The sequence below is a fragment of the Acinonyx jubatus genome, chromosome C1, assembly GCF_027475565.1.
Source record: "Acinonyx jubatus isolate Ajub_Pintada_27869175 chromosome C1, VMU_Ajub_asm_v1.0, whole genome shotgun sequence".
Classification (NCBI taxonomy): Eukaryota; Metazoa; Chordata; class Mammalia; order Carnivora; family Felidae; genus Acinonyx; species Acinonyx jubatus.
Window position 1 is genome coordinate 67,780,258 of NC_069381.1, and position 24,475 is coordinate 67,804,732.

Genomic DNA, 24,475 nt, shown 5'->3' on the forward strand with positions numbered 1-24,475 from the left:
TTTCTTTTCATAATAGTTGCTGGCTTCATGTTGATAACTATTTTATATGGAGTTTCATTGGACCAGTTACCTTCATTATTCTGGTAAGGAGACTCTATTTTCCCTTCATTTTTACTTTGCTGCTTTAGCAGTGCTATTGAAACAGGGATAATTGCTTTCATTGTTAATTTATCTATGCTTTCAAAGATTTATAAACATACCTAGCCTACAGGGTAAAATTATAAAGTATATTTTAAATGTTATACCATTATTGAGAGTTTATATATTGCTGATTAGTAGTATTTCTGAAAAATCCTCTTTCCTCTAAAAAGTAATTTTTTTAATCTAATTTAGTTTGCTACAGTGTGATGTCATAATCTAAAAAAATTATCTCTGTATATAAGTCATGTAAAATTTATCTATATATAAGCCATGTTAAGATCACATGATTTGAGCCTAGTTTAACAATTAGTAAAGAATAACTGAAGTGTATATTTTGTTTTTGAGTAGTGAATTTTTTGCTAAGAGTTTTAGTTCAGGAAGTTATGTCTCCAAAACCTGTAATACTAGCCCTGTACCAAGTTATGTGGCATTTATAAATTAAATGAATGTTTTATGGAATTGAAAGAACATTAGCTTAATATTTATTACATTAATTTCCACGTAATTTAGTACTTTTAAATAAATATCCATACCCTAAATTCTTGTGGGGGAACAAAAAGATTTTAAGTTGAGATTAATAAATGAATATTAAATCACTTTTAAACTCATTAGAAATAAAATTATTTTTCTAAGAGTTTAAAATCCCAAATAAAAATATTGGTCTTTAAGAAATATAAAAAAAATAATAAATTTGATACAAGTTAACTATAGTGACATTAAAGTGTTTAACTGCTTATATTACCATTAGTCAAATATTTGAAATATAGTTGAAATAAAAGGATGTAGCTAAAATATTTGGACTTAAAACTTTGAAAAGGAAACATAAACAAGTTTAAATATTGCCTATATCTTTTAAGTACCTATTTTAAGGATTTTTTTCTTCTTTAAAAGAAATGACACAAATGAGCTTATTAGGATATTTCTGTAGTTAACTGGTGTTTCATAAAATTGAGAAAAAATTTTAGTAGTTCAAGGAAACTCAAAACCACTTCACGTGTATGTACTTTTGTCCTTAAAATGAATTATTTTATACACCATACAAAGCAAAATGAAAATTTGAGGTGAATGCCTGTATGAATCAAACCAGTAAAACATGTTCAAGTGTTCCTAGAAAAGCTGATTTCTCACCAGAATTCTTCAATCCAAATGATTGCCCCAGTTTTTGTTGTTGGTTTAAGTTAACATAGCCTAAGCCATTCTTAAAATAAATGGTAAACAGCTGACAAGAAGTGGCATGATCCTTAAAGACTTCTCTTTTTTTCCCCTGAGCCCTTGGCTAAACATATTGATACTTTGAAAATTGTAGAGACCATTTTAGGGGTATTTGGTCTATAAAAGTATCATGTGTTCACTTCTGTTGTGTTACAGTTTTGTTTATTTCTATCTAAAAATAAATACTGACTTTAGAGTATTAACTTTGTCACTTGGCCTAAAGACTTTAATGTTCACATATAGTCAGTTTCTAGGAAGAAAATGGGTAAAGCACATTTTATTATATTTCCCACCTACAGTGTGAGCCTACTATTATTTATTAGCCGTGTTGTCATTATTACCCTGTACCAAATAATTTAGGTTGAAATGTGAAGGGCTTTTGGGAATAGTGTTCCCAACTTAAAAACAAAAACACAGCAGTTAGCTGTTTTGACAGTACAGATCCTAGGAGTAATTCTCCTGTAACTGTTTTGCCCTCTAATTATCCCAACACAGAGAGACAGAGTGATATAGAAGGGTAAAACATCTTGCATGTGACCTAAATTGAAATATGATACGATAGGATTGTACAGCACATTTGTTGAATATTAATATATTTATATTACATATATCCTGATGATAAAGGATATTTAAAAGTCAATTCAGACACAAATCTTAATAATACAAGTTACATCGTATACTACCCTTTGAAGGAGTACTCTTACAACAAAAATTACTTATCAGTATTCCTGGAAAGTATAGTTTTGCATTTCCAACTTTTCTGAATTGAAGCCATTTAATTTAGTAGTATTAAATAAGTGTACATTTTTAATAATGTTCTATGAAGAAAAATAACATGCTATGGAAGATAAAACTCCTTGCTTCTGTATTTCTATAGACTGTCTTGCCTACAGGCACTAGAGTTATTATATCTATGAGAAAAGTGCTTGTAAGTAATGAGCAGTGGGAAACCATTAGTATGCCTGAAATGGTTTAATGAAAGCTTGGATCATGACACGTCAGGAGCTGTTCTTATCATTTGGACAGCTCCATCTGCATCGTTAATAATTAATTCAGTTCAGTAAGAGTTCAGCTCACACACTCATTTAGAAGTCTTCTTCAGAGAACACCTCTCCGGCTGCTAGTCCCAGGGAGAAATAGGTTTCTGCTTGGCTAACAGCAAAGATCTGGAGATACAAGTGCAGTTTTAGAGTTGCATTTGCCAGGTAGCAAAAGCTCCAGGGAGGACAAAAAGGGTCAGAACATGTGCAGTTCAGTTAGGTTACTTCAGAGTGGTGTTTCTGTTCTTCTGTCTTATCATATCCATGTCAGCACTGCAAGCTGTGGAATGAATTTTAAGCTGCTAAGCCTAGACGGATGTGATTCAATTGAGCAGGCTGATGACTGTAAAACAAACTGTGGGCTCCTATAACCGGTGGTACCTTATTCTTTTTCTAAACTTCTTTGTACCTTTGTGTCATCCATATGGGTGATGATTAGCTACGCCGTATCATTAAGTGGAGAACTTTATCAACAAATTATACTAGCAGATTATTTATACAATAATTTATGAAATTATTGTTTAGAGATAGGTAAAAGTGTGTTATTTGTCATTAGAAGAGAAGGAATGCCCCATTTGGTGATTTACTCTATTTAGCTGAGTAGGAAAAATGTGCTTCTTCTGAATTTGCTTGCTGTCTCTTCCACATAGAATTCTATTAAGAGATCTCCATCTACCTATTTACCCGTGTGTACACACAACACACACACACACACACACACACACACAGCAGAGTTAAAATCTGATTAATTCCTGGGTGAGTTGCCTCATCGTTGCCTCATCTCTAAAATTAATCATCAGTATGGGCATTTAGGCTAATGGGTTGACATACACTATATAATTCAGCCCTAATACTGTGCCCACTAGTGGCTTCTATGTGGATGATTGAGTAAATGACATGCACTTCCCAGGTTTAGACAAATCTTTGTGTACACGGTTTTAATTCTCTTTCCTTTCGCACTGATGCATAGCATCAAAGTATGTACTATCCCAAAATCTGTACTATGTTTAAACTTAGTAGTATTTATGTTAGAAAGAAGAAAAAAAAAAAGCAAGTGGACAGAAAGTGGCTCCATTGGAATTTAGAACAAGAGCAGCACGTGAAGGGCTGCCTTTTTGTATGCTTTCCAGGAAGAAATAGGGGAAATTCCATTTGATGGTTGGGATTTTTTTTTTCTTTTATTTTTTTAAATGCATACCAAATGCAGGAAAGTAAATTGGGAAGAAATAAAAGTGAGGAGAAAGAAATCCCTTACTCTAATCAGGAAAAAAAAAACCACACACACACAGAAGTTTATGGCTGTAAAGAGCCATTTATGTCCTGAGGAAAATGCAAAGAAGGAAGAACTCAGATTTGCAGTTGGTACTTCATCTGAAACTAAGTTTTTTTGCCTTTAAGTGACTATTGTGTATGATAGATTTAATCAGAGATATTTCTATCTGCCCTTCAATTTCTTGTTCTGATTCTCTCAGTTACATTTTAAGAGAACAAGAAAGGAGAAGGGAGAGGGGGAAAAACATCTACTGAAATAGTTTACTGTACAAAATCATGACTCTTATCAAGACTGTATCACCTCCTGAAAAAGATCACAGCCAACAATATTTTTTCTATGAAAATAAATATATTTACCTTTTTTTTTAAGCAGTGGAGACAGAAGAGAACTCTAAAACCTCATTTTAAAAAATTATTTACACTTCAGGAATTGTTCTATTTAATTCCAGAAAGGATTTCACTGTCATCCATTTTGGTGATAGTATATTAAAATGTTCAATACCTAAATGACATGAGTATCTTTTTCATTTCTTTAATAGGACTAATAAATACATTGTTGGTGAGATTTTTATTTTTAGTGTGGAACTGGGGAAAAGAGAGTATCTTACACTTAGCAATTTTTTTTTTTTGGCCATTTTATATTGTAGTTCACGATATGTCTAGTGTGCCTTTTTTCATTACTACTTTGTCTTGAAATGATGGTATTTTGTCACTTTGAAGATACCGTTCCCTCATTATTTGTATATTTTCAAGTCATATTTCAAAGTCTAAATTAGTATTGGCTTTAACTATAAATTTCTTGGCACCTAAATATTAGTGCATTGGTTATGATTCTTGTGTTTAGTTTTTTTTTTAATTGGAGAACTCAGACATTTTTGAAATAATCTGAGTGCAAAACTCCTTCTGTGATTTTATGATTATTTTTCTGATATTTTTAATTGTTTTTAAAGAGATTCATTTTTAAGACATCTTTTTAAAACACTAAGTTAAAGAATGTTAGAAACTACAGCCTCTTTTTAGACTCAGTTTTATGGGTTTGTGTGTTGTTTAGCTATGTGAGTAGAACACAAACAGGTTTGAGAAAATATAACTAAGTGTTAGATATACAATTTGTCTCGTGGCAGAAGTACATGGACATTGTAGCCATTTGCTGATTATGGGACAGCAGTGTTTTACAAAGAAAAAGAGAAATAGTTCTTCCAGCAAGCCAATCAGGGAGAAGTCATTTGAACAGCATACCTCTTGTGTTCAGAATTTCTTTGAAGTTGTAATTTATTTATTAATGTCCTTATTGTTTATCTTCAACTCATTCACCAACTCTTCAGTGATTTCTAAAATGGATTACTCTTCATAGACGTAGAACCCTTTTTTTTGTTGTTGTTAAATAGAGAGCTAGTTTAATTTTGTTTTGCTAGCAAACTCTTAATTTTCTCACCAGAATAAATTGGCCAGTTTTGTTTGTAAAGATGCTGGACTGTGGAGCCTGTGCACAGTATATTGAATCTCATCACTGACATTATAGTGGCTAAGTAATCTTTGGCAAAGCATTTAACCTCTCTGAATGTAACATGGCTCTCCAAGTGCTTCCTGTTACCTCTGGAGATAGATAGATAGGGTTGTTGTTGGTTTTCCCATTTTGCCGAACTTGTATGTATTTTGAATGTATTATATTTGTAACTGGAAAGAAGCATTAAACACATACGTTAACAAAAAAACCTCAGTAAGATGAGGAGAGAGGAAGGGGAGATGTAGCTAACACTCTGTTTCTTAAAGATTAAATAAGAGATGTTTTCTGTGTCACACTCAACTTGGTTAGTCTTCAGTCTTTAAAAAAATGGCTTTGTATCATATATTTTAAAATGTTTATTTATTTTTGAGAGAGAGAGAAAAAAAAAGAGAGAGAGCACAGGCAGGGGAGGGCAGAGAGGGGGGACTGAGATCATGACGTTAGCTGAACTCAGATGCTCAACCGACTGAACCACCCAGGCGCCCTGCTTTGTATCACATTTAAGCTTTAATTCTATTTTTTATAGGTAGATTTCATTTTCATTTCCAGTGTTACTGGAAAATGTGTTACTTCTTAAATAACAGATTTTTGTCTAATTGTCTTCATTGAAAAACCTGTTGGGATGTGTTCATCCTCAAGATTTCACATTTTCTACTCGTTTTCCTTTAATAGCAATCCTTTATACATCCACATCTTTTCACATTCACATTCTTTATTTTTTTTCTAATTTATGCATTATAGTGGGTAGCTTTTTTCCTTCCTGCCATGTACTACTACTAACTGCTACTACTACTATTATTTTATTCCTGAGGGAATAATTAACATGCTCAGAAAGTGATGAACATCAAACTGGGGCCCTGTGTGCTTCAGGAAATTGTGTAAGAAAAGGAAGAGGGACGAAACAGCACCGGGTGCAGAATTATGGGGTGAAAGAAATCAGTGTTTCTATGAGGACATTCAAAAAGAAGGGTTGAGAGATTTAAAGGATTTTAACTCTGAATCTGCAACTCTTTCCTAAGAGTTGCATACATTTTTGTGTTTATTTGGGGTCTGGTTTGTTTAAGGTACGTAGCATTCTTATTTGTAACTATTCTCTACTTTTACTAGTGAAGATGTACTCTTGCATAAAATAAAGAGTAAAAACACTGTTGATTTTGCCTTTAAAAAAATTAGAGATATACTGTACCATCATTCTTTAGAAACTAAATCAGATATTTACCGTACTACCAAAAGGATCTCCCTAATTTCTCAAAGGAAGAAAATGTGTCTTAACCACAATTCAGTAAGCACATTCTTGTGTGGAGCAGTAGGGTCAATAGATATTTGTTGAATGAATTGCCTGTGAAAATGCAAGCCATTTGCTTATATCGTGACCAACTGGAATAATCGTCAGAATATAAAGGTAGAAAAATGTTTCTACAAATCGGTTTGCTTTTTCTCTAGACAAGTATTTTAATAAATTAATTTTTAAATAGTTTTTTAAACAGAGAGCTTCTTTTGTCCTTCTTTTGTTAATGTTAAGTAATTAACATGAAACGATAGAATGCTATCTGCCAACACTTGCAAATTATGCCCATTAACCTCATTTTATCCCTTAAGAGGAAATTCTACTTCTAAGGGAAATAATAAGGCACAGTTGACAAAATGAGTGATAAACAGCTTAGATTAAAGCCTTCACTCTGTTCCTAAACTCATCATTAGGAAGGGCTTGGAAATTTTATTTATTGGCCTATGTAATTTTTTCCTAATGATAAAATCAGAAGTAGTGATGAATGAGTAAAATAATGTTATCACTTTATCAGATGGTGTTGTGACTCAGTAAAAATGATCATGTTATTATCACAAAATTATATTGAGTGTTTACCACCAAGGAATTGCTTTTGTCCCTGTTTGTCCTTTTCTGAATACTCCATTTGGGCTTGCTTGCACTCTCTGTAAGCCAAGTAAAGCTCACAAAATATAACTTTGATTTGTCTTTCTAAAAGTAATAATCTGAAGTGAATAAAATGTCAAATCCAGGAGTGATCAAGCTTTTAAGTTCTATTTTTGGAGCATAAGAATGGAGCTGCCTTCTCTCTGTCCAGCGTTCTTCCAGGTTTCTGTACAAGCAAATGCAAATTACAAACCCTTATCTCTCTTCAGTCAAAACATGTCTATTCTTCTGAGTTCGCTCATGTTGACCTCCCAAGCCTTACTTCCCTGTCAGGTTCCATCTTCCCCAGTTTGCTTTTGTTTGCATTTCGATTTCTCTGCACAGCTCAGTGTTTAGAGGGACTCTAACACTGTTTAGAGGGACTCAAAATAGCCTTTCTTCAGAATTTACCTACGTCCATACAATAGAGAGGCATTAAGGAAAAAAGGACTGATGGCTTTTAACAGTTAAATAGCAAATATATACATATTTTAAAAGTTTATCTTACTTTATATAACTAACGGATATTCTTTCATCATTTTCCATGTTTTCTTTCATTTGAGCCTCACAATTACCTTACAAATAGATTGTGCAAATGTTACTGTCCTCATTTAATCAGTCAAAATCAAAAGCTAGACTCTCAGCTGCATCTTAGGGCCCCACGTCCAGCAATTCTTAGAAGCTACATGGTATGATGTAAATGCCCCTTCTAAAGAATTCACTTCAGTGTTTCCATTAGATGGCTTTTAGGCCCTGGAGTACCTCTAGCTAAAGAAACTAATTTAGGTTTTCTAATTTATTTAGTCGTCACCACATGATGCTGATTTAATGAGGTTGCGATTTCATGTCAAACGATCTATTAACAAATCGATCATACATAGCCAGAGTATTTCTTTTGTGGGGGGATTCAACTTGATCATTGCCTGTAAAATGGAGTCAGTGTCCACCATGTACTCGTGTCATTGACACTTAACTGCATTAACTCATTAAGTGTATTTGCAAAAACGGATTCGTTTTTTACTCTTCGGTTATGGTGTCTAATTCTTTATTTGTTATAACAGCTAAATATTATCTTCCTGGTGATCACATTATGCAAAATGGTGAAGCACTCAAACACTTTGAAACCAGATTCTAGCAGGTTGGAAAACATTAAGTAAGTATTTGGTATTTTAATTCTAGTGCTTGACAAACTAAGTGAAAGATATTCTCCACAGAGAATACATGAATACCTTCTATCAACTGTAGAAATTATTCAGAATGATGTTTTACTGATCAGGGTTGAGCCTTACGTTGACCATGTCACGGACATTGGTCAAAAATTAGATAATTTCTGTCTTCATCTAGAGCCAAGAAATTGTTTCGGTAGCTTTGTGGAAATTCCATATCACTGTAGCAATTTCATTTGAATTTAAAATGCAGTTCAAAATGATATTCCTGTTTGCATGGCTGATATGATTATATTGTTTGTTTTGTTAATGGCTTTCCTGATTTAAGGATTCTGAGCAGTTTCTACTTCTAATCCCGTTTTCCTAAAATAATTTTTTTCTATTACTGTTGTTAACTTGGAGATTATCTGTTGTTTTCATGGCAATTAAAGAAATGTTTACTTTATTTCAATATTGAACAAAAACTACAATGTCCTATCCATGGAAAATGCTATCTAATTAAAAAAATTGATAGCTGTTGATTCATTAAGTCATTCATGGAAGCATTTTAAGAGTTATCTTTTAAATGTGAGTTAATTTAAAATTGGAGGAGGTATTATTCAAGTTGGTTATAATGGGATTGTGAAAGATATATTTTTAATGTAAAAAATGGCAGATCTATAGTAAGGGCAATTTAAAAAAAAGCAATTAGATGTTTTAGATAGGTCAGTGCCAGCTTCATTGCATGTTGCATGGTAAGAGAGAGAGCTAATCTTTAGCATCTCTCTCTTTTCTTCCTTTTCCTCTTTCTGTCTTCTCATCTCCACCAGTAATTACCGTGTTTGTGATGGCTACTATAATACGGACTTACCTGGGTAAGATAGAACCCTACATTAACAAATTTATGGCATGATTTATATTTTTTATAAATCCGTCAATATCATGAATTGCCCTTAATTTTTATAATTATTTTGGAATATCTAATTTGCTATAGTATTTTTAAACTATAATATGCCTTTATTTTTTAATTGCTTGCCTCTGCATTTTGACTTTCTTAATTTTGACTAATTTATAAAATATATAAATGCTTTCTTATTACTTTCTATTTTAATTCTGTCTAATAATTTTGTTTCTCTTTTCTGCTTATAATGCTTTCTAGCTATGAAGATAATAAGCCATTTATCAAGTAAGATCATTAGTTAGACATGGAATGCACTGACTTTAAATCCTTTTCATTCCGTCCTATTTTCTACAGTTCTTTTCTCCTTAAGCTATTCATGATGAAATCTCTCCAAAATTATTTTATTTTGAAATTGTTCTCATATTTTTGTCCCATTTCAGCTAGGCTTCTTCATGCTTTAGTTATAAAACCTTAGGTTCACCTAAGATTAGTTTATTAGAATTTGCAGTTTAGGTGTTCAGTGATTATCTGCCATTTAACCTTTCTGTATGTGTCACATTATTCAGTGTCATGAGTACACCACAGGAATAAGAATATAGGAGTAAGCTAATTAAGGACTCCTTAATTCCTTTTACTAAGATGCACATAAAAGTCAATAAAGTCAGGGGGGATGTGTTACACCTTGTATTTTAATATAGTTTTGATACTTTGTTAATGCTGGAGTGAGAAAAGGTCATACCTGCTGTCGCTGTTTTCTCTGGAGGCTGCAGTACTAAATGCTATTGTTCTTTCTCTAATCAATGAAAGGTTAAAGCCAAAATGCTGTTGAGTTTGAATGTGAACATAGAGAAAGTCAACTGCTACTACTGATATGTGAATATTTAAGTGTGATACGTGTTGTTCTCTCATTGGACTCGTTAATAAAATTCGCTCTATTTTTTCAGGTCTTGGGTGCTTGGCGCTTTTGCTCTTCTGTGTCTTCTTGGCCTAACCTGGTCATTTGGGTTGCTTTTTATTAATGAGGAGACTATTGTGATGGCATATCTCTTCACCATCTTTAATGCTTTCCAGGGAGTGTTCATTTTCATCTTTCACTGTGCTCTCCAAAAGAAAGTAAGTGAAGACACTTCGGAGCTCTGCCGGCTTGTTCTTTGGCTTGAAATTAATAGGTGAAATAGAGAAGGTTGTACAGTTTTATAGCTGGCAGATTACCAAATAGAATCACATTTTTAATCTCCAGTTGGTTGTAATGCATGTCTGGAAATGCAGGCTTCGTAGATAAAATATGTCAATCCCAATCATCTTTTGGATCTCGTTTTGAGAATATTATAAACCAGACACTAAACTAGTTTAAGAGTTCTTCGTTGCTAGTGGGGTCTACAAAAATGCTCTTCGTGCAAGGGGTGTACGAGATAACAAAAAGGTTAAGTAGTCTCATGCTTTGCTCGATGAAGGGAATGCAGCGGTCCAAAACGAAATTGAGCATAAGGATAAGTGACCTTGATTTTAAAAGCACCAGACGTGCAAACAATTAATATTAATGTTACCTTTTGAGTAGTTGTGAAAGATCTAAAACCCAGTAATTTAATATCTCCCGTCTTATTATTTTGTCCTGATTTTCTGTTAAGTGGAGTCAGCAAAAATGATTCAAAAACGAAAGTTAAAGATGAAACGTTTGCATGAACATGTAAACTAAGAGAATAGCTTAGCCTCCATTTAACTAGGTATCATCCTTTCTCTGTCTGCGTATCTAATATAGTCTTTTTATTCTGTTATTACTAGTTGGTCACTAAATTGAACAGAGAAATAGAATTGTGAAAGCAAAAACGATTATGTTTTCAGTCCTGACAAGATGATAGTGTTGTCACTTCCATCAGTTGTTGAGGAAGCTGTAATTTTGAGATAATGACAGTGGCATCTGCAGTACTGACAGATCACGCGCATTCACAGCAATATAGGCATTAGGCAAAACCAATGTTGGAGGGTATTATTTGGATAAAATGCCATTTTGATTGCCATCGTCTTGGTCATGCCACGTTTCAGAGCAGTTAATAGCCATTAAATGTAGAAGACATTTTTTTCTGAGGTATCAGGTGTTATTTAATAACCCTGAACTTTAATTTTCTAAACATTATACAGGTATAACGTTGTAATTATTGTGGCTTTTACTATCTCTTACACAGGTGAGCATTTTGTATACGTGTATGTGATCACATACCATAATTTCTTCCAAATGTGTTTGACATAAAGCATAAATTTGGCAGAGAAAGACTGAGGTGGTCATTATTTCCTCAGAGAGGTGTGTGGATTGATTGAACAAAGAGATTCTGCTGTGCTTTCTAATTAACAATTATGTTTTGGAAACACTGTGTTGCACTTCTTTTGAACACATTCTACCTAGTCTGGGATATGTCCTGTTGGGTGCTGCCAGGATGAATGGTTAAGAATATGACATAAAATGATTTAGTTAAAATCACACTTCTTACTGCTCGAGTGAGCATATTTGGGCGAAGAAAATGCTTTGAAAGTTCAACTCCATTGTTATTTGTTCTAACAGGTGTCGTTAAATAAAGCCAAGAGGATGAAAATGCAAGCGCACTTAGATTTAAAAGGTCATCTAGTAACTTTAATTCTCCAATTCTTCAAGGAATAAGTGTCAAAGTCATGGTCTTTGTAGGCAGATACAGAACATAGAACTCTGAGGAGGGAAAAGTGTTTTTAGTGTTTTTGCAACCCACTAGAAAATAATGTCTTAGGCAGCTTCTCCTCCTCGTCTGTTCTGATTTCATTCTGGCTCTAAGCCCGAGCAAAACTTGTTCACATGCCAAGAGAGCTGCACAGAATCCAGCCCTCTTCTCCACTCCCCACCCCCCAATTCTGTACCACCTCTCTAGGTGGGGCCCTATTATTTAGCAGTTGTTTGGACTTTACTTTTTAAAGTTCACTTTAAATTTTCTTTGGGCCTAACAGCTTTTCCATCTATTCATATATCCAAGCTTCAGGGGAAAAGGGAAATTACATGGGTATCTCATTAATGTGAATGGAAATTGCATAAATAGTTCCCTTGTGTGCTAATGAAGTGAATAGGCATCTTAGACTCTCTACACTAAATGTTAAAGCTAGACACATCAGAAAATGAAGAAAACATTCCATCCTAATTAATAGCATATGTATCAAAGTACTTTTTTTTTCTTTATTCTTGTGCCAAAGTAGTCTTGTCATTATAAAGAGGTTACCCGCAAAACTATGCAATCCAGTAAAAGAAGTTTATGTATTGACCTACGTAAAAGGACATGAAGCGTATAAACTTTAAATGACTGAATTATGTGTGGTTAAATGTAATTAAGCGAGGAAAGTACTAATTTTTTGTCATATTATTATGAAATATAAAACTGGGGTTACTAAGTATGTAGATAGACTAAAGCTTTAAAATATTTTATATACATATGTATGTATATAAATAACACTTGTATAATAATAAGGCATAAAGCATTTCTACATATTACATCACATTTAGAAGGTCTTCCTAGCCAGTCTGGTAGACAGAGATATTTTTCTTATTACTGTGTCAGCCATTTCAGTTGAACTTGGTTTTGTACATTCATTGTATTTTCTCCACTGAAAAGTGTTAGTGGAACTTACTCCTCTCAGTCGTCTCCACTGCTCATTTAGAGAAAAGAGGGGCAAGTATATTTGTATTAATCTCTCGGTCTCGTGGTTCTTCAACGCAGGTACGCAAAGAATACGGCAAGTGCTTCAGACACTCCTATTGCTGCGGCGGCCTCCCAACTGAGAGCCCCCACAGTTCAGTGAAGGCATCGACCACCAGAACCAGCGCTCGCTACTCCTCTGGCACACAGGTAACAAAGAATTTGACAGCGTCTTTAATTAACCTTCTTTATAGAAAGCCTACTGAGACATGTTCTGTTCAGATGCACTAATTGTCTCCTCGTTATAATGATCTAGGTAGCAAATACTTACATTTTTAGTACTTTGGTTTTAATTTCTTCCTAAGTATTTCTTCAAGGTGTTTCTTGAGGTGTGAACATCCATTTTTGAGAGTGCATCCTTCTTTTAGAAGTCTATCATCATTTGGGGGATATTCGAAAGTTCTATAGCCATAGTGCTCTCTCACAGTGGGCACTCAATAAACATGTGTTGAATAATCAATCATCTCCTCTTTTTTAAAAAGGCCATTGAAAGTAAAACTTTTTAGGAGTGGAAGATTAAATATTCTTTAGTACAGAAGCAACAAAGCAGTATAGACTTCCTTAGTTTTAGACCAGAATCCACACACATTTCTTTTTAAAGGCCACCAGATAATCCTACACAGATTGTTTAGGGTAGATCTTTGTGTGTCTTTAAGGTGAGCTTGGGGAAACTAACATAACGTATGTCTTGCTATTTTATATTAATAGAGTCGTATAAGAAGGATGTGGAATGACACTGTGAGAAAACAGTCTGAATCTTCTTTTATCTCAGGTGACATCAATAGCACGTCAACACTTAATCAAGGTCAGTTACTAGGAAAATTTGAGTTTACAATATAAATTTTGTACCTTTTGCCAATTTACAAGAATTTCAGAGAAAACACTGATATTTTTTCCTCTCAAAATAGGTTTACATCACAAGCTCTTAAACCTGTTGAGTCAACTTTTATCCTTTATGAAAGTACATATAAATTCATCTTGTTCAGTAATGTAATGCAAAAAGTATACTTTCAAAGTCCACGTTAACAGAATGAGCCTGGAAAAAGTAATTGCTAAGAACATACTTTGCCACAGATTAAACTGTTTTCCTTTAGTGAACACAAATCCATCCTTTCTGAGGCATTTATGAAAGTTTTCTTTTTAAAACATTAACATAATTAGAATAACTACTCTTCACATTAAACAGTGCCAGTTTTGCAGTGAAAATTCTTATTTGTAAAATTATTTTATTTTACACTTCTTTCAGAAAGTACAAAATCAGTATCAAAAACCTTTACAGTAAGTCTTCATAAACAAACAGTTAAGTACATGAGAATCCCAAAGCAATTTTTTCTATTTGAATTACTAGTTTTAGTGTCTTTACGGCTTGAAACTTATCATATAATCAATATAATTCCTAACTTAAAATAAGCTGGCAAATAAAATACTAAAGACACAAGTGCATATATAAACACATAACCCTGAATGCAAGCTTAGTAAGTTTGAATTTGGTATGAAAAAATCACATTATTGTATATATCCTTAAAAAGGTAATTTATCCAGCTAATTTGTCTTGATGTACTGATTTGTAATATAATATAACGTGCTATATATTATCACAGATATTAAAGACATTTTTCACTGTTGACATTGTTCTGATGAGATTCTGGTTTAAAATGAAAACAAGGAGTATGTATGACATCAAAACCAACTTGAATTTTAAAACATTTTTTTTGCCAAATTACATTAGCTATGCAAAACGTATGTTTGATAAGTATTGAAAGGTTTGTAATTTGTCAGTTAAGAGTGAGTGAAATGTGTGTTTATTGCATTGCTCTGATGTTTTACCTAATTCTGTTAAGATGACTATCAAAAAGGAAATGAATTATTCAATGATTCATTTTTGAAACCTGGCAAATAGGATTACAGAATGAAAATTCTCACGATATGGAGTTTGTGAATGGTCTAATAATTCGTTATGTACACAGCCTCCTTCTTCCCCCTCGGCATGTGTGTGCTCTTGCATTTACTAAGAGAAGCTTTGTGCAACGTGTCCTACTTTTTTATTTGTTTGTGAAAGTTGTTTTTCCTCCTGCTTGTGTCAAAGTTGGTATTAACACAGATGTTTTCATGAGGGATAATCCCACACCTGTAAATTCTGGAAGTTTGAGATTCCCTCTTCTGGGCCTCAGTGGTTAGGTTTTTAATATTAAGCAGTAACATCTTGAAACATAATGTTGATCTCTGTGCATTTAATTGCCATTTTTGTTTAAAAGTGATTTTGTATAAATTAGTAAATGTCATCCTCAGCAGGTGTTTACTTGGGGGACTTAGAAAGCACCTGTGAATTACTGAAATTTAACTTCCCTCTCCCCTTTCTCCTTCAAATTAGTAGTTCAAATACAGTCAGAAAATTTCAGCAGATTATCCGTTGCCAACTTGTCCACTACCCTTGATGAATACAAAAAGTACTTTACTGCAACTATAACACGAAAAATAAGAGAACTGATGTACTTTTTTTTTTCTGTTTCTTTGCTTTAGGAATGACTGGCAATTACCTACTAACAAACCCTCTTCTTCGACCCCACGGCACTAACAACCCCTATAACACATTGCTCGCTGAAACAGTTGTATGTAATGCCCCTTCAGCTCCTGTATTTAACTCACCAGGTGTGCTTATACTTACGAATAAAACTACCTTTCTTTGCTGCTAAACAGAGCTCTGATCTTTACCCTTTTTCTAGTATACTCAAGTTGCCATATATTTATTATTTCCTCTTTGATTTCTCAATTTAAAAGAATTACTGTATTGCCCATGCCAGGCTTCTAAAACTGCACTATATTATAGTAAAAATTCAGTCATGATGGTATTTACCAATAATTATCCATGTTTTCAACACAGGTGGCATAAATCTTAATATATTATTACAGGACTGACATCACATGGTCCGAGAGCCCATCTTCAAGATTTATATCATTTAGAGGTATCCTATCTATGTAATATACTGTTTAGTTTACTCTAAAGCTTGCGGACAGAATTTGCTTCTGGAATGAATTAGCTAATAAAGATAATTTGGATGCCTAGGTGTAGAAAACTGCATCCAGCATTATCAATGTAACCAAACTATAGTATAGTGCAGCTTTATGGGAGTTTTTTTTTTTCTTAAAAAAACTTTGAGAATAAAGTTAATATTAGCCAGTTTATACCTATAGTTTTTTATTGGGGGAGGGGGAGAGATTGTCACTAACCCATCCTGTATAACTATGTTTTCTAATAGCTTTTTTTAAAAAAAAAAAAAAAAGCACTTGTATTTAATATTAACAGAATTTTCAAGATTTTGGTAAAAGTTATCACGTAATTACTGCTAGCATGTAATATTTATTTGTGGTTGGTATTTGCCACTAAATTAAAGAACTTCGTTTCCGTTTGGTTTTTTTTTCTTTACTTGAAATTCTTTTTTAACGTAACTGCGGTTTCTCTTTTCATTCTCTTGTTTTTCTTACTTTCCTTATGCTTTCCTCTAGCAACCTACAGAGAGACAAGTATGGGAGTCAAACTTAACTTTGCCTATCAAATGTAAATTTTTTCAGCATGATTTTTAACCGGCACAATTAAAACATAACTAGCAGTCATGAAGTAGACTCAGCGGGCAAGTGGTTCACAATTTCCAACTAAAGTGTTACCAAATTCAAACAGTACATCTATCTGTACTGCCTTTTGTCAGTAATAGAGGTCTGTAGCAAATGCTGTCCATACTTAAGTATACGCAATGCTGAAATAATTTGCTCTTTGAAGCCTGAGGTGCTGTCAACCAGAATGCTTAATAATTGACTTATCATTTCTGCATTCCCACAGTAATCTTGCTACAGGCTGTGGAAAGTCTTCAAGTGAATTACCTGAACTTGGGCAGAAAAAGTTGCCTCTTCAAAACCAGTCAAAGATGTGCTTAAATCTGCAGTATATCATAGAAAACACCTTTTGGATTAGCCAGTATATATTTTCATGTTTATTAAGCAATGATAAAAAGAAAGAAAAAAATGACCAGACTGAACCTCTGTGGAGGAAACAAATGCTAACAAGTGCTCTGTGTGTCGCCTGTAACGTACAACACCAAATGTTTTCTAAGTAAAGATGGTGGCACATGCATGAATCGAGAAAGCTAGAAAATTGCGTCAGTCAAGCCAAAGGAAGCCTTACAAATGCTATCATGACTTCCTTTTGTTATACGTGGCGCAGGGTAAAAATTACAGTGTCCGTTTTTCAAATGTAGAAGTTGGATCAGAGTTTCTCAGACAATATGAGTCACCAACAAACACCCCCCCCCCCACACACACACACACTTTCTCCTGTTTCTGCTAATGAGAACTTCTTGAACAGTTACCCCATGTTTATTGGTCATGAAATTGAGTTTTCTAGGATAATCTGCAGCTTTAAGAGCGGAGTCAGCACTAAAAAGGGAAATTTCCTATTTTTTCCAAGAATCCAATTTTTCCTAGACTCCTCCAAGCCTTGCATACAATGCAGCAGCCTCACAGTGGTCAGTTTCATTTCAATAACATCATTTCATTTTTTTTTTCCAGACCTATCTGTAAACAAGTGATTTTTTTTTCTCTAGGATTTTGAGAATGAATAACCTAACTTTCCATGGTGCAGACCATTTAATTTTCTCTGAAACTTTTGATTTTCATTTGCCTGAAAAGCACTGTGATGTCTTAGTTTACATGTTTATGTGTCTGTAGAAAATACAACTCTGATTCAAAGAGAGCATGTTACCATATTTTTTTTCCTCCTAAACCTCTTCTCATATCTTCAGCAGACGTATCCAATCTTTCATTCCTTTAGAGATAAAATTATATTAGCCAAGGCTGACACCCTTTTCCCATTCCATAGTTAATATTTATTATTGGTTTAATTTCTGTGACCCATACTTAAGAAACCTCCAACATTTCTGCGTTTAACCTCCATGCCCATGGTGTCTGTGGGCCAGTCTCGTACCGTAGACTCTGCTGGTTCATTCGGTGCTGTCACTGTGACTGATGCAGACTGCAGGGCTGCAGGCAAACTTTGACCATTAGGAGCCTGGGGCCATTGCTGTTAGAGAGAGTCTTAGTGCCAAAAGAACAAAAACTCAAGATAATGAATATTAAAGGAAAAAGTAAAAGGCTGCTATTGCTGGTAATCTAATTTGTTGAACCCTTGCTCTGACTAAGTTGCTGAGAAGCTTAGAAATTCTTCATCATGTTACAATAAATCATTTTACTTTCTTTTATATATCAGCTACTCTTAGGCCAGATAGCCTGAGCAGACAGACATGATGTGAGTTGTCCAAAGTGAGTCATTCCACCTGCTGTCTATCGTGTTGTTGGATGGTGCTTGTGGGCCCCTGGTCCAGTCAGTATGAGAGATGGCTGTGGCTGTCTTTGTTTAACATGAATTCTTTGTACCTGTCCCATTTTTTTCATTCTTTTTTTTATTTCATCTCCAGAAAAAGGAAATGTTAGAATGTTGTTTAAAAAGTTGCTTGCCAGTTATGTGGGTTGATGTTGTACATTTGCCTTCGGTTTTTGTATGTGACTTATTCCTTTTTAATTTAGTGTTGTTTAGGACAAATTCTGTTAATTTTATTTTTACAAACCATAGTCTCGTACTTTAAAATGTAAATGTCACTAATGAATTGCTTTGCATTAACTATGCAAGGGCATGGAGTGAAGTCTTCTTTTTGAGAGTGTCAGAGAGATTTGACCAAAAAATCAATTAATACTTACTGTCTCCCCCAAATTGATAAAGTAATATTCCGTATGCCGTCTTCCCTCCCTGGAAAAATAGTAGTATTCTTTCACACTTTCTCCTGTTATCTAAGGGGTTGCAACTGTCTACAGTTGGGAACGCGGGAAAGCCTGGCACTTTTCGAGGGTTAGCTTTCAAATACAACTTTGTCCTGAACGACATTAAAAAGTTTTGTGCAAAAGAAGTAAAGGCTCTCTGGGAAGGAACAGAGGCAATAACGAAAACCCCCTCCCTTTTCCGTTTCAGGACATTCACTGAACAATGCCAGGGATACAAGTGCCATGGATACTCTACCGCTAAATGGTAATTTTAACAACAGCTACTCACTGCGCAAGGGGGACTATAACGACAGCGTGCAAGTCGTGGACTGTGGACTAAGTCTGAATGATACTGCTTTTGAGAAGATGATCATTTCAGAATTAGTGCACAACAACCTTCGGGGCGGCGGCAAGACTCACAACCTCGAGCTCGCGCTACCAGTCAAGCCCGTGATTGGAGGCAGCAGCAGCGAAGATGACGCCATCGTGGCCGACGCTTCGTCTTTCATGCACAGCGACAACCCGGGGCTGGAGCTCCATCACAAAGAGCTCGAGGCGCCGCTCATTCCTCAGCGGACTCACTCCCTTCTGTACCAGCCCCAGAAGAAGGTGAAGCCCCAGGGGACTGACAGCTACGTCTCCCAGCTGACGGCCGAGGCGGAGGACCACCTGCAGTCCCCCAACAGAGACTCTCTCTACACAAGCATGCCCAATCTTAGAGACTCTCCCTATCAAGAGAGCAGCCCCGACGTGGAAGAAGACCTCTCTCCCTCCAGGAGGAGTGAGAACGAGGACATTTACTACAAAAGCATGCCAAATCTTGGAGCTGGCCATCAGCTTCAGATGTGTTATCAGATCAGCAGGGGCAACAGCGATGGTTACATCATCCCCATTAACAAGGAAGGGTGTATCCCCGAAGGAGACGTGAGAGAAGGACAAATGCAGCTGGTGACAAGTCTTTAACAGTGCAGCTGCGGAATCCCAAGGGCCACGCGCAGGTATTCGTGAAGACTCTGCTGGCCCAGCGCAGCTCCCTCGGCCTCCGCCTGAAGAGATGGCCCTGTTGACCTGTGGTTCTCCAGTATAAAAAGAGGACTGAACCTTGAAGTTCTGTGAATTTTTATAAGACGTACAAAAACTTTGTATATACACAGAGTATACTAAAATGATTATTTGTTACAAAGAAAAGAGATGCCAACCAGGTATTTTAAGATTCTGCTGCTGTTTAGGGAAATTGTGAAGCAAGCAAAGCAAAACTTTCCAGCCATTTTACTGCAGCAGTCTGTGAACTAAATTTGTAAATACGGCTGCACCGTTTTTGTAGGGCCTGCATTGTATTATATACAAGACGTAGGCTTTAAAATCCTGTGGGACAAATTTACTGTACCTTACTGTTCCTGACAAGACTTGGAAAAGCAGGAGAGAGGTTCTGCGTCCGTTTGCGGGTCACTGCAAATCTTTTACATTAAGGCAAAGATTGAAAACATGTTTAACCACTAGCAATCAAGCCACAGGCCTTATTTCATATGCTTCCCTCAACTGTACAATGAACTGTTCTCATGAAAAATGGCTAAAGAAATTATATTTTGTTCTATTGCTAGGGTAAAATAAATACATTTGTGTCCAACTGAAATATAATTGTCATTAAAATAATTTTAAAGAGTTTGAAGAAAATATTGTGGAAAGCTCTTGGTTGCACACATGTTATGAAATGTTTTTTCTTACACTTTGTCATGGTAAGTTCTACCCATTTCCACTTATTTTCCACTGTACACAGTGTTCTGCTTTGACAAGTTCGTCTTTATTCTTACATTTAAATTTCTTATTGCCAAAAGAGCGTGTTCTGTGGGGGGAAAAAACTCTTTGAAGCCAGTTACGCCATGCCTTGCACAAATGTGGTGAAATCTAGAAAAGAGTGTGTGTTCCCCCTCTGTTTATTCTTGAACAGAGGGCAATGAGGGCACTGGGCACTTCTCACAAACTTCCTAGTGAACAAAAGGTGCCTATTTTTTTTTAAAAAAGAAAATAAAACCTAAATATTACTCTTCCATATTCCTTCTGCCTATATTTAGTAATTAATTTATTTTATGATAAAGTTCTAATGAAATGTAAATTGTTTCAGCAAAATTCTGCTTTTCTTTTCATCCCTTTGTGTAAACCTGTTAATAATGAGCCCATCACTAATATCCAGTGTAAAGTTTAACACGGTTTGACAGTAAATAAATGTGAATTTTTTTCAAGTAGTTAACGTGCACTTTTATGTATGATACGTGATTGGCTTTAACACACTGATCCTTTCTTACCCCTCCCCCCCACCCCCACTGCCCCATGGCATACATAGGTCCTCTCATAATAATAACCCATGGGTATGAGAAAGAATACAGTTAAGTTGCCTGATGGTTCTAGGTGCTGTAAAGAATATATTTGTATTCTAATTGCCCATTACCCATGCACAGAATCTGGCAGATGAGTTTCAGAAGACAAACACACGGAACGTACTTTTGCTTGTTGCATTGCATCAGACCTAAAACAAAAATAAAAAAAGAAGGGTTGGAAATTCTACAATAGAATTTGGGCATCATAAAAAACATTGATTTTTCAGCAGAATTGAGAAGAAATTCTGTAAACATACTTTTACGATTTGAGGATTATAGCTCTCCCTACAGGCAGCTGCGAATGACGATATTTGTTATCATGAAAATGTTCAAAAATCATATAATTGAATCTCAACAGATAGATTTTTCCTGTCTACATCATAAGCATTTATACCAAATTCTTCTAAAGGGTAGTGGTTCTCAAGTGCTTCCACGAAGTTAAAAGTAACTTTTTTTTTTTTATGTGGACACACTTCGTCACGCCTATTGAATTTAAAAAGAATAATGAGAGGGAAAAAGTGTATGTTCAAAGATCTAAATGCAGGTACAGTAAGGCAGACACTAATAAAGGATTCTTTTAATAATAGGGTAACCACAGAGGAGTGTCTCCACATTTGGCTAATATTTGAGTTGGAAATTGATTATAAGAAATTATGTTAATATTCAAACAGATTTGACAATCCTCTGAGAAGGGTAATTTCATCTCTTTGGCTAAACTTCTTCAGGAGTTTACAAAACTTTATTTAGAAGCATTATCAAATAATCAAAAGTTTTAATTTTCTATTTTGATACACTTTTTCCTATCAAACTATACAGTGTTGCAGGATATATACTTCCCAGTGTACAAGCCAAGAAGGGTCAGACTGGTTCAGTAATGAATTACCCACCCACCGCCCCCCGCCAAAAAAAAGTTGCATTCATTATTCAGTTAGTGCTATTTCTTTCTCTTCAAGCAGTTCTTAAAACTGGTATGATGTGAACGAGTACATAAGGACATAGTACCTAAATGGTTACTGTTCTCTTCAGAAAACGTAATCTATTATGGATTGCCTCTATTAGAGAATACAATTTGGGAGCCATCTTTCATCTTTGTCACCAAAAGAAGAATCAACTTTAAAACAGATTTCTTTTTTAAAGTATATAAATGTTACCTTAAATTCCATTCAGGGGGCTCCTGAGTGGGTCAGTTGGTTGAGTGTCTGACTCTTGATTTCAGCTTAGGTCATGAGCTCACGGTCATGGGCTTGAACCCTGCACTGGGCTCCACTCTGAGCATGGAGCCTGCTTAAGATTCTCTCTGTGTCTCTCTCTGTCTCTCTTTGTCTCTCTCTCTCTCTCCCTCTGCCCCTCTCCCCTGCTTGCACACGCACTCTCTCAAAGGAAATTTTTTAAACTTTCAGGAGGTCCCCTGGTACGAATTAACTTTTATGTTTAAAATTATTAATCTATTGACTGACACATTATTTTATTTATTAGCACAATGATTTTTTGGAGACTTCTCGGACTTCATTGGGTATAGAATTTCCACATCCTTGATTGTTTCTTTTTGTGATGGTCATGACTGTGAACTTTTATTCACATTGTTGTACCTATTCCCAGGGACAGACATAACTGGTCTACTAATAATAAGGAAATTTTTTTCCATTTATTACAGTTGCAGCTTGATACAGTCCAGATTGACCTCTTTTATTATTTTAAAATATAGGCTTGGTTTTGTTCTTACATATATATATACACACACATATACAGACACACATGGATGGCCGATTCCTCTTACAGGCTTTTAAAATCATTTATGTATAAGGAAGAGGATCCATACAAATCTATAAAGTACTTAAATAGTTGTCAAACTCCTACACATTCGAGGGTAGTTACATACAATATTTTAACCAGTAAAACAACAGCTACAGATATTTGACAAAATCACCAACACCATCCTCTCTCCACGAAGAAGCATTACACACAAATTCATTAACAAACCTCAAAAGACAAATTCATATGCACTTGTTAAAGGGATGCCTGCTTTATGTATTTCAGTGAGAAAAAAAAAGAAAATGTATGTTTCCATCAATTCAACTTTGAACTTCAGGTTTAAAATTGACCTTCAAGATGTTCTCATGAGATAGAGTGTTTTGTAAAGAGTTTTAACTCATAAAATTTTTATTGCAGTTGTAACCTTGTAAGTAGAAACACTTGACTGAATGCATGCAAGTTGAATTTCTGAAATGAAAACAGCTCTTCATATTTGATACTGAAATTTTCTTTAAAGACTGTAATCCCTGCAGTATTTTACGAGTACAACTTAGTAGCAAGTGTTCACACAATCCTGTGTTCCAAATATTTCTCTTACCATAAAATTGTTGCATTTAATCTCACACATCAGTATGAAGAGTTACTGTCATGTTGAATATAGATGAGGATTGCTTCACAGGGCAATAAAATGCGTATGCTTTTTGGTGAACATGCTATATCACCACTTCCTGCTGGTGAGCATCAAGTTGATTTTGAGTAGTCCTTAAATAGTATGTATTGGCAGACTAGAAGCATTAGCGAGTGAATAGTTGGGGGTTTGTAGATTATTTCCTGACCGTCTTATCATTTGAATGGTATAGAATGAGGATTTTCTGTTATGTCACTTTGAGTCTTTCTCCAAAGGATCATAGAAACACATGAGCTAAAGGCACCAAACAAAACCTTGAATGTTTAGAAGATCACACGCTTAACCCACGTATACTTTGTGCATCTTACTGGCACTTCGTTCCAAAATGTATGGGACTAATGGAAACTCCTGTACATTATCCAAGTTCATTTCAAGGCACTGTGGTCACCGAGTTGTCAAGACCAGGGTAACGTATCTGTCAGAAGGCATTAATAATAAGCTGTAGGTGCACCATATAATAAGGCTTATTAAGTCTACTGTAAATATTTTTCAAATATTGGCAGTGGATCACCCCTCACCTCTTAATAAGGTTTCTCTGGATTCTTCATCCTTCTGCTGACAGCTTTACTGTTTACTGAATGTGCAGTAAACTTTCTTTCTGAGAAAGAAGTCTTCAGATGTCAGTTTGATTTTTAAAGCCTATTGTTTTAACTGGTAACATTTTTTTCTGAATACATGGTAAATTGCTGTTAGGTATGCTAGCATTTAACATTAGAGGTCACTGTACGAAATAAGAAACAAAGCAAATAACCCAATACAACTGAGCTGACCAAAATCCTCACCTGCTTTGGGAAAAAAAATACTGCTCTGTGAATCTTCCACACATTTCTCCTATTGTTTGCTTATTGAAACTCTGAGACAAAAATCCCTTAGAAATGTTTAAAAGGCAAAGTTAGTCTTAAGCAAACCAATGTTGTCTGAGCAAAAGAGACCAGTGATGAATGATGGAGTTTGGAGTAGTTTTTGGAATGTTTTTCATAAGATTTTTAAATCATATGTCAGAACTAAGCTTTTT

General features: G+C 35.0%; 1 protein-coding gene across 25 annotated transcripts in view; it reads left to right on the forward strand.

Annotated features, from left to right (window-relative positions):
* Positions 1–20,888, forward strand: part of ADGRL2 (adhesion G protein-coupled receptor L2) — a 619,307-nt gene extending 598,419 nt beyond the window's left edge. For 7 of the 25 annotated variants that reach the window (XM_053214304.1, XM_053214317.1, XM_053214310.1 and 4 more), the window contains 8 exons: positions 17–83; positions 8,146–8,237; positions 9,060–9,104; positions 10,075–10,243; positions 12,862–12,990; positions 13,549–13,645; positions 15,361–15,489; positions 18,854–20,888. In XM_053214304.1, coding sequence (XP_053070279.1) covers positions 17–83; positions 8,146–8,237; positions 9,060–9,104; positions 10,075–10,243; positions 12,862–12,990; positions 13,549–13,645; positions 15,361–15,489; positions 18,854–19,608 — 1,483 coding nt within the window. In that variant the 3' untranslated portion in view covers positions 19,609–20,888. Of the gene's footprint in view, positions 1–16; positions 84–8,145; positions 8,238–9,059; positions 9,105–10,074; positions 10,244–12,861; positions 12,991–13,548; positions 13,646–15,360; positions 15,490–15,721; positions 15,804–18,097; positions 18,151–18,853 lie in introns of all 25 variants that reach the window. The other 18 variants (XM_053214318.1, XM_053214319.1, XM_053214302.1 and 15 more) reach the window with 10 other exon arrangements.
* Positions 20,889–24,475: the final 3,587 nt, after the last annotated feature.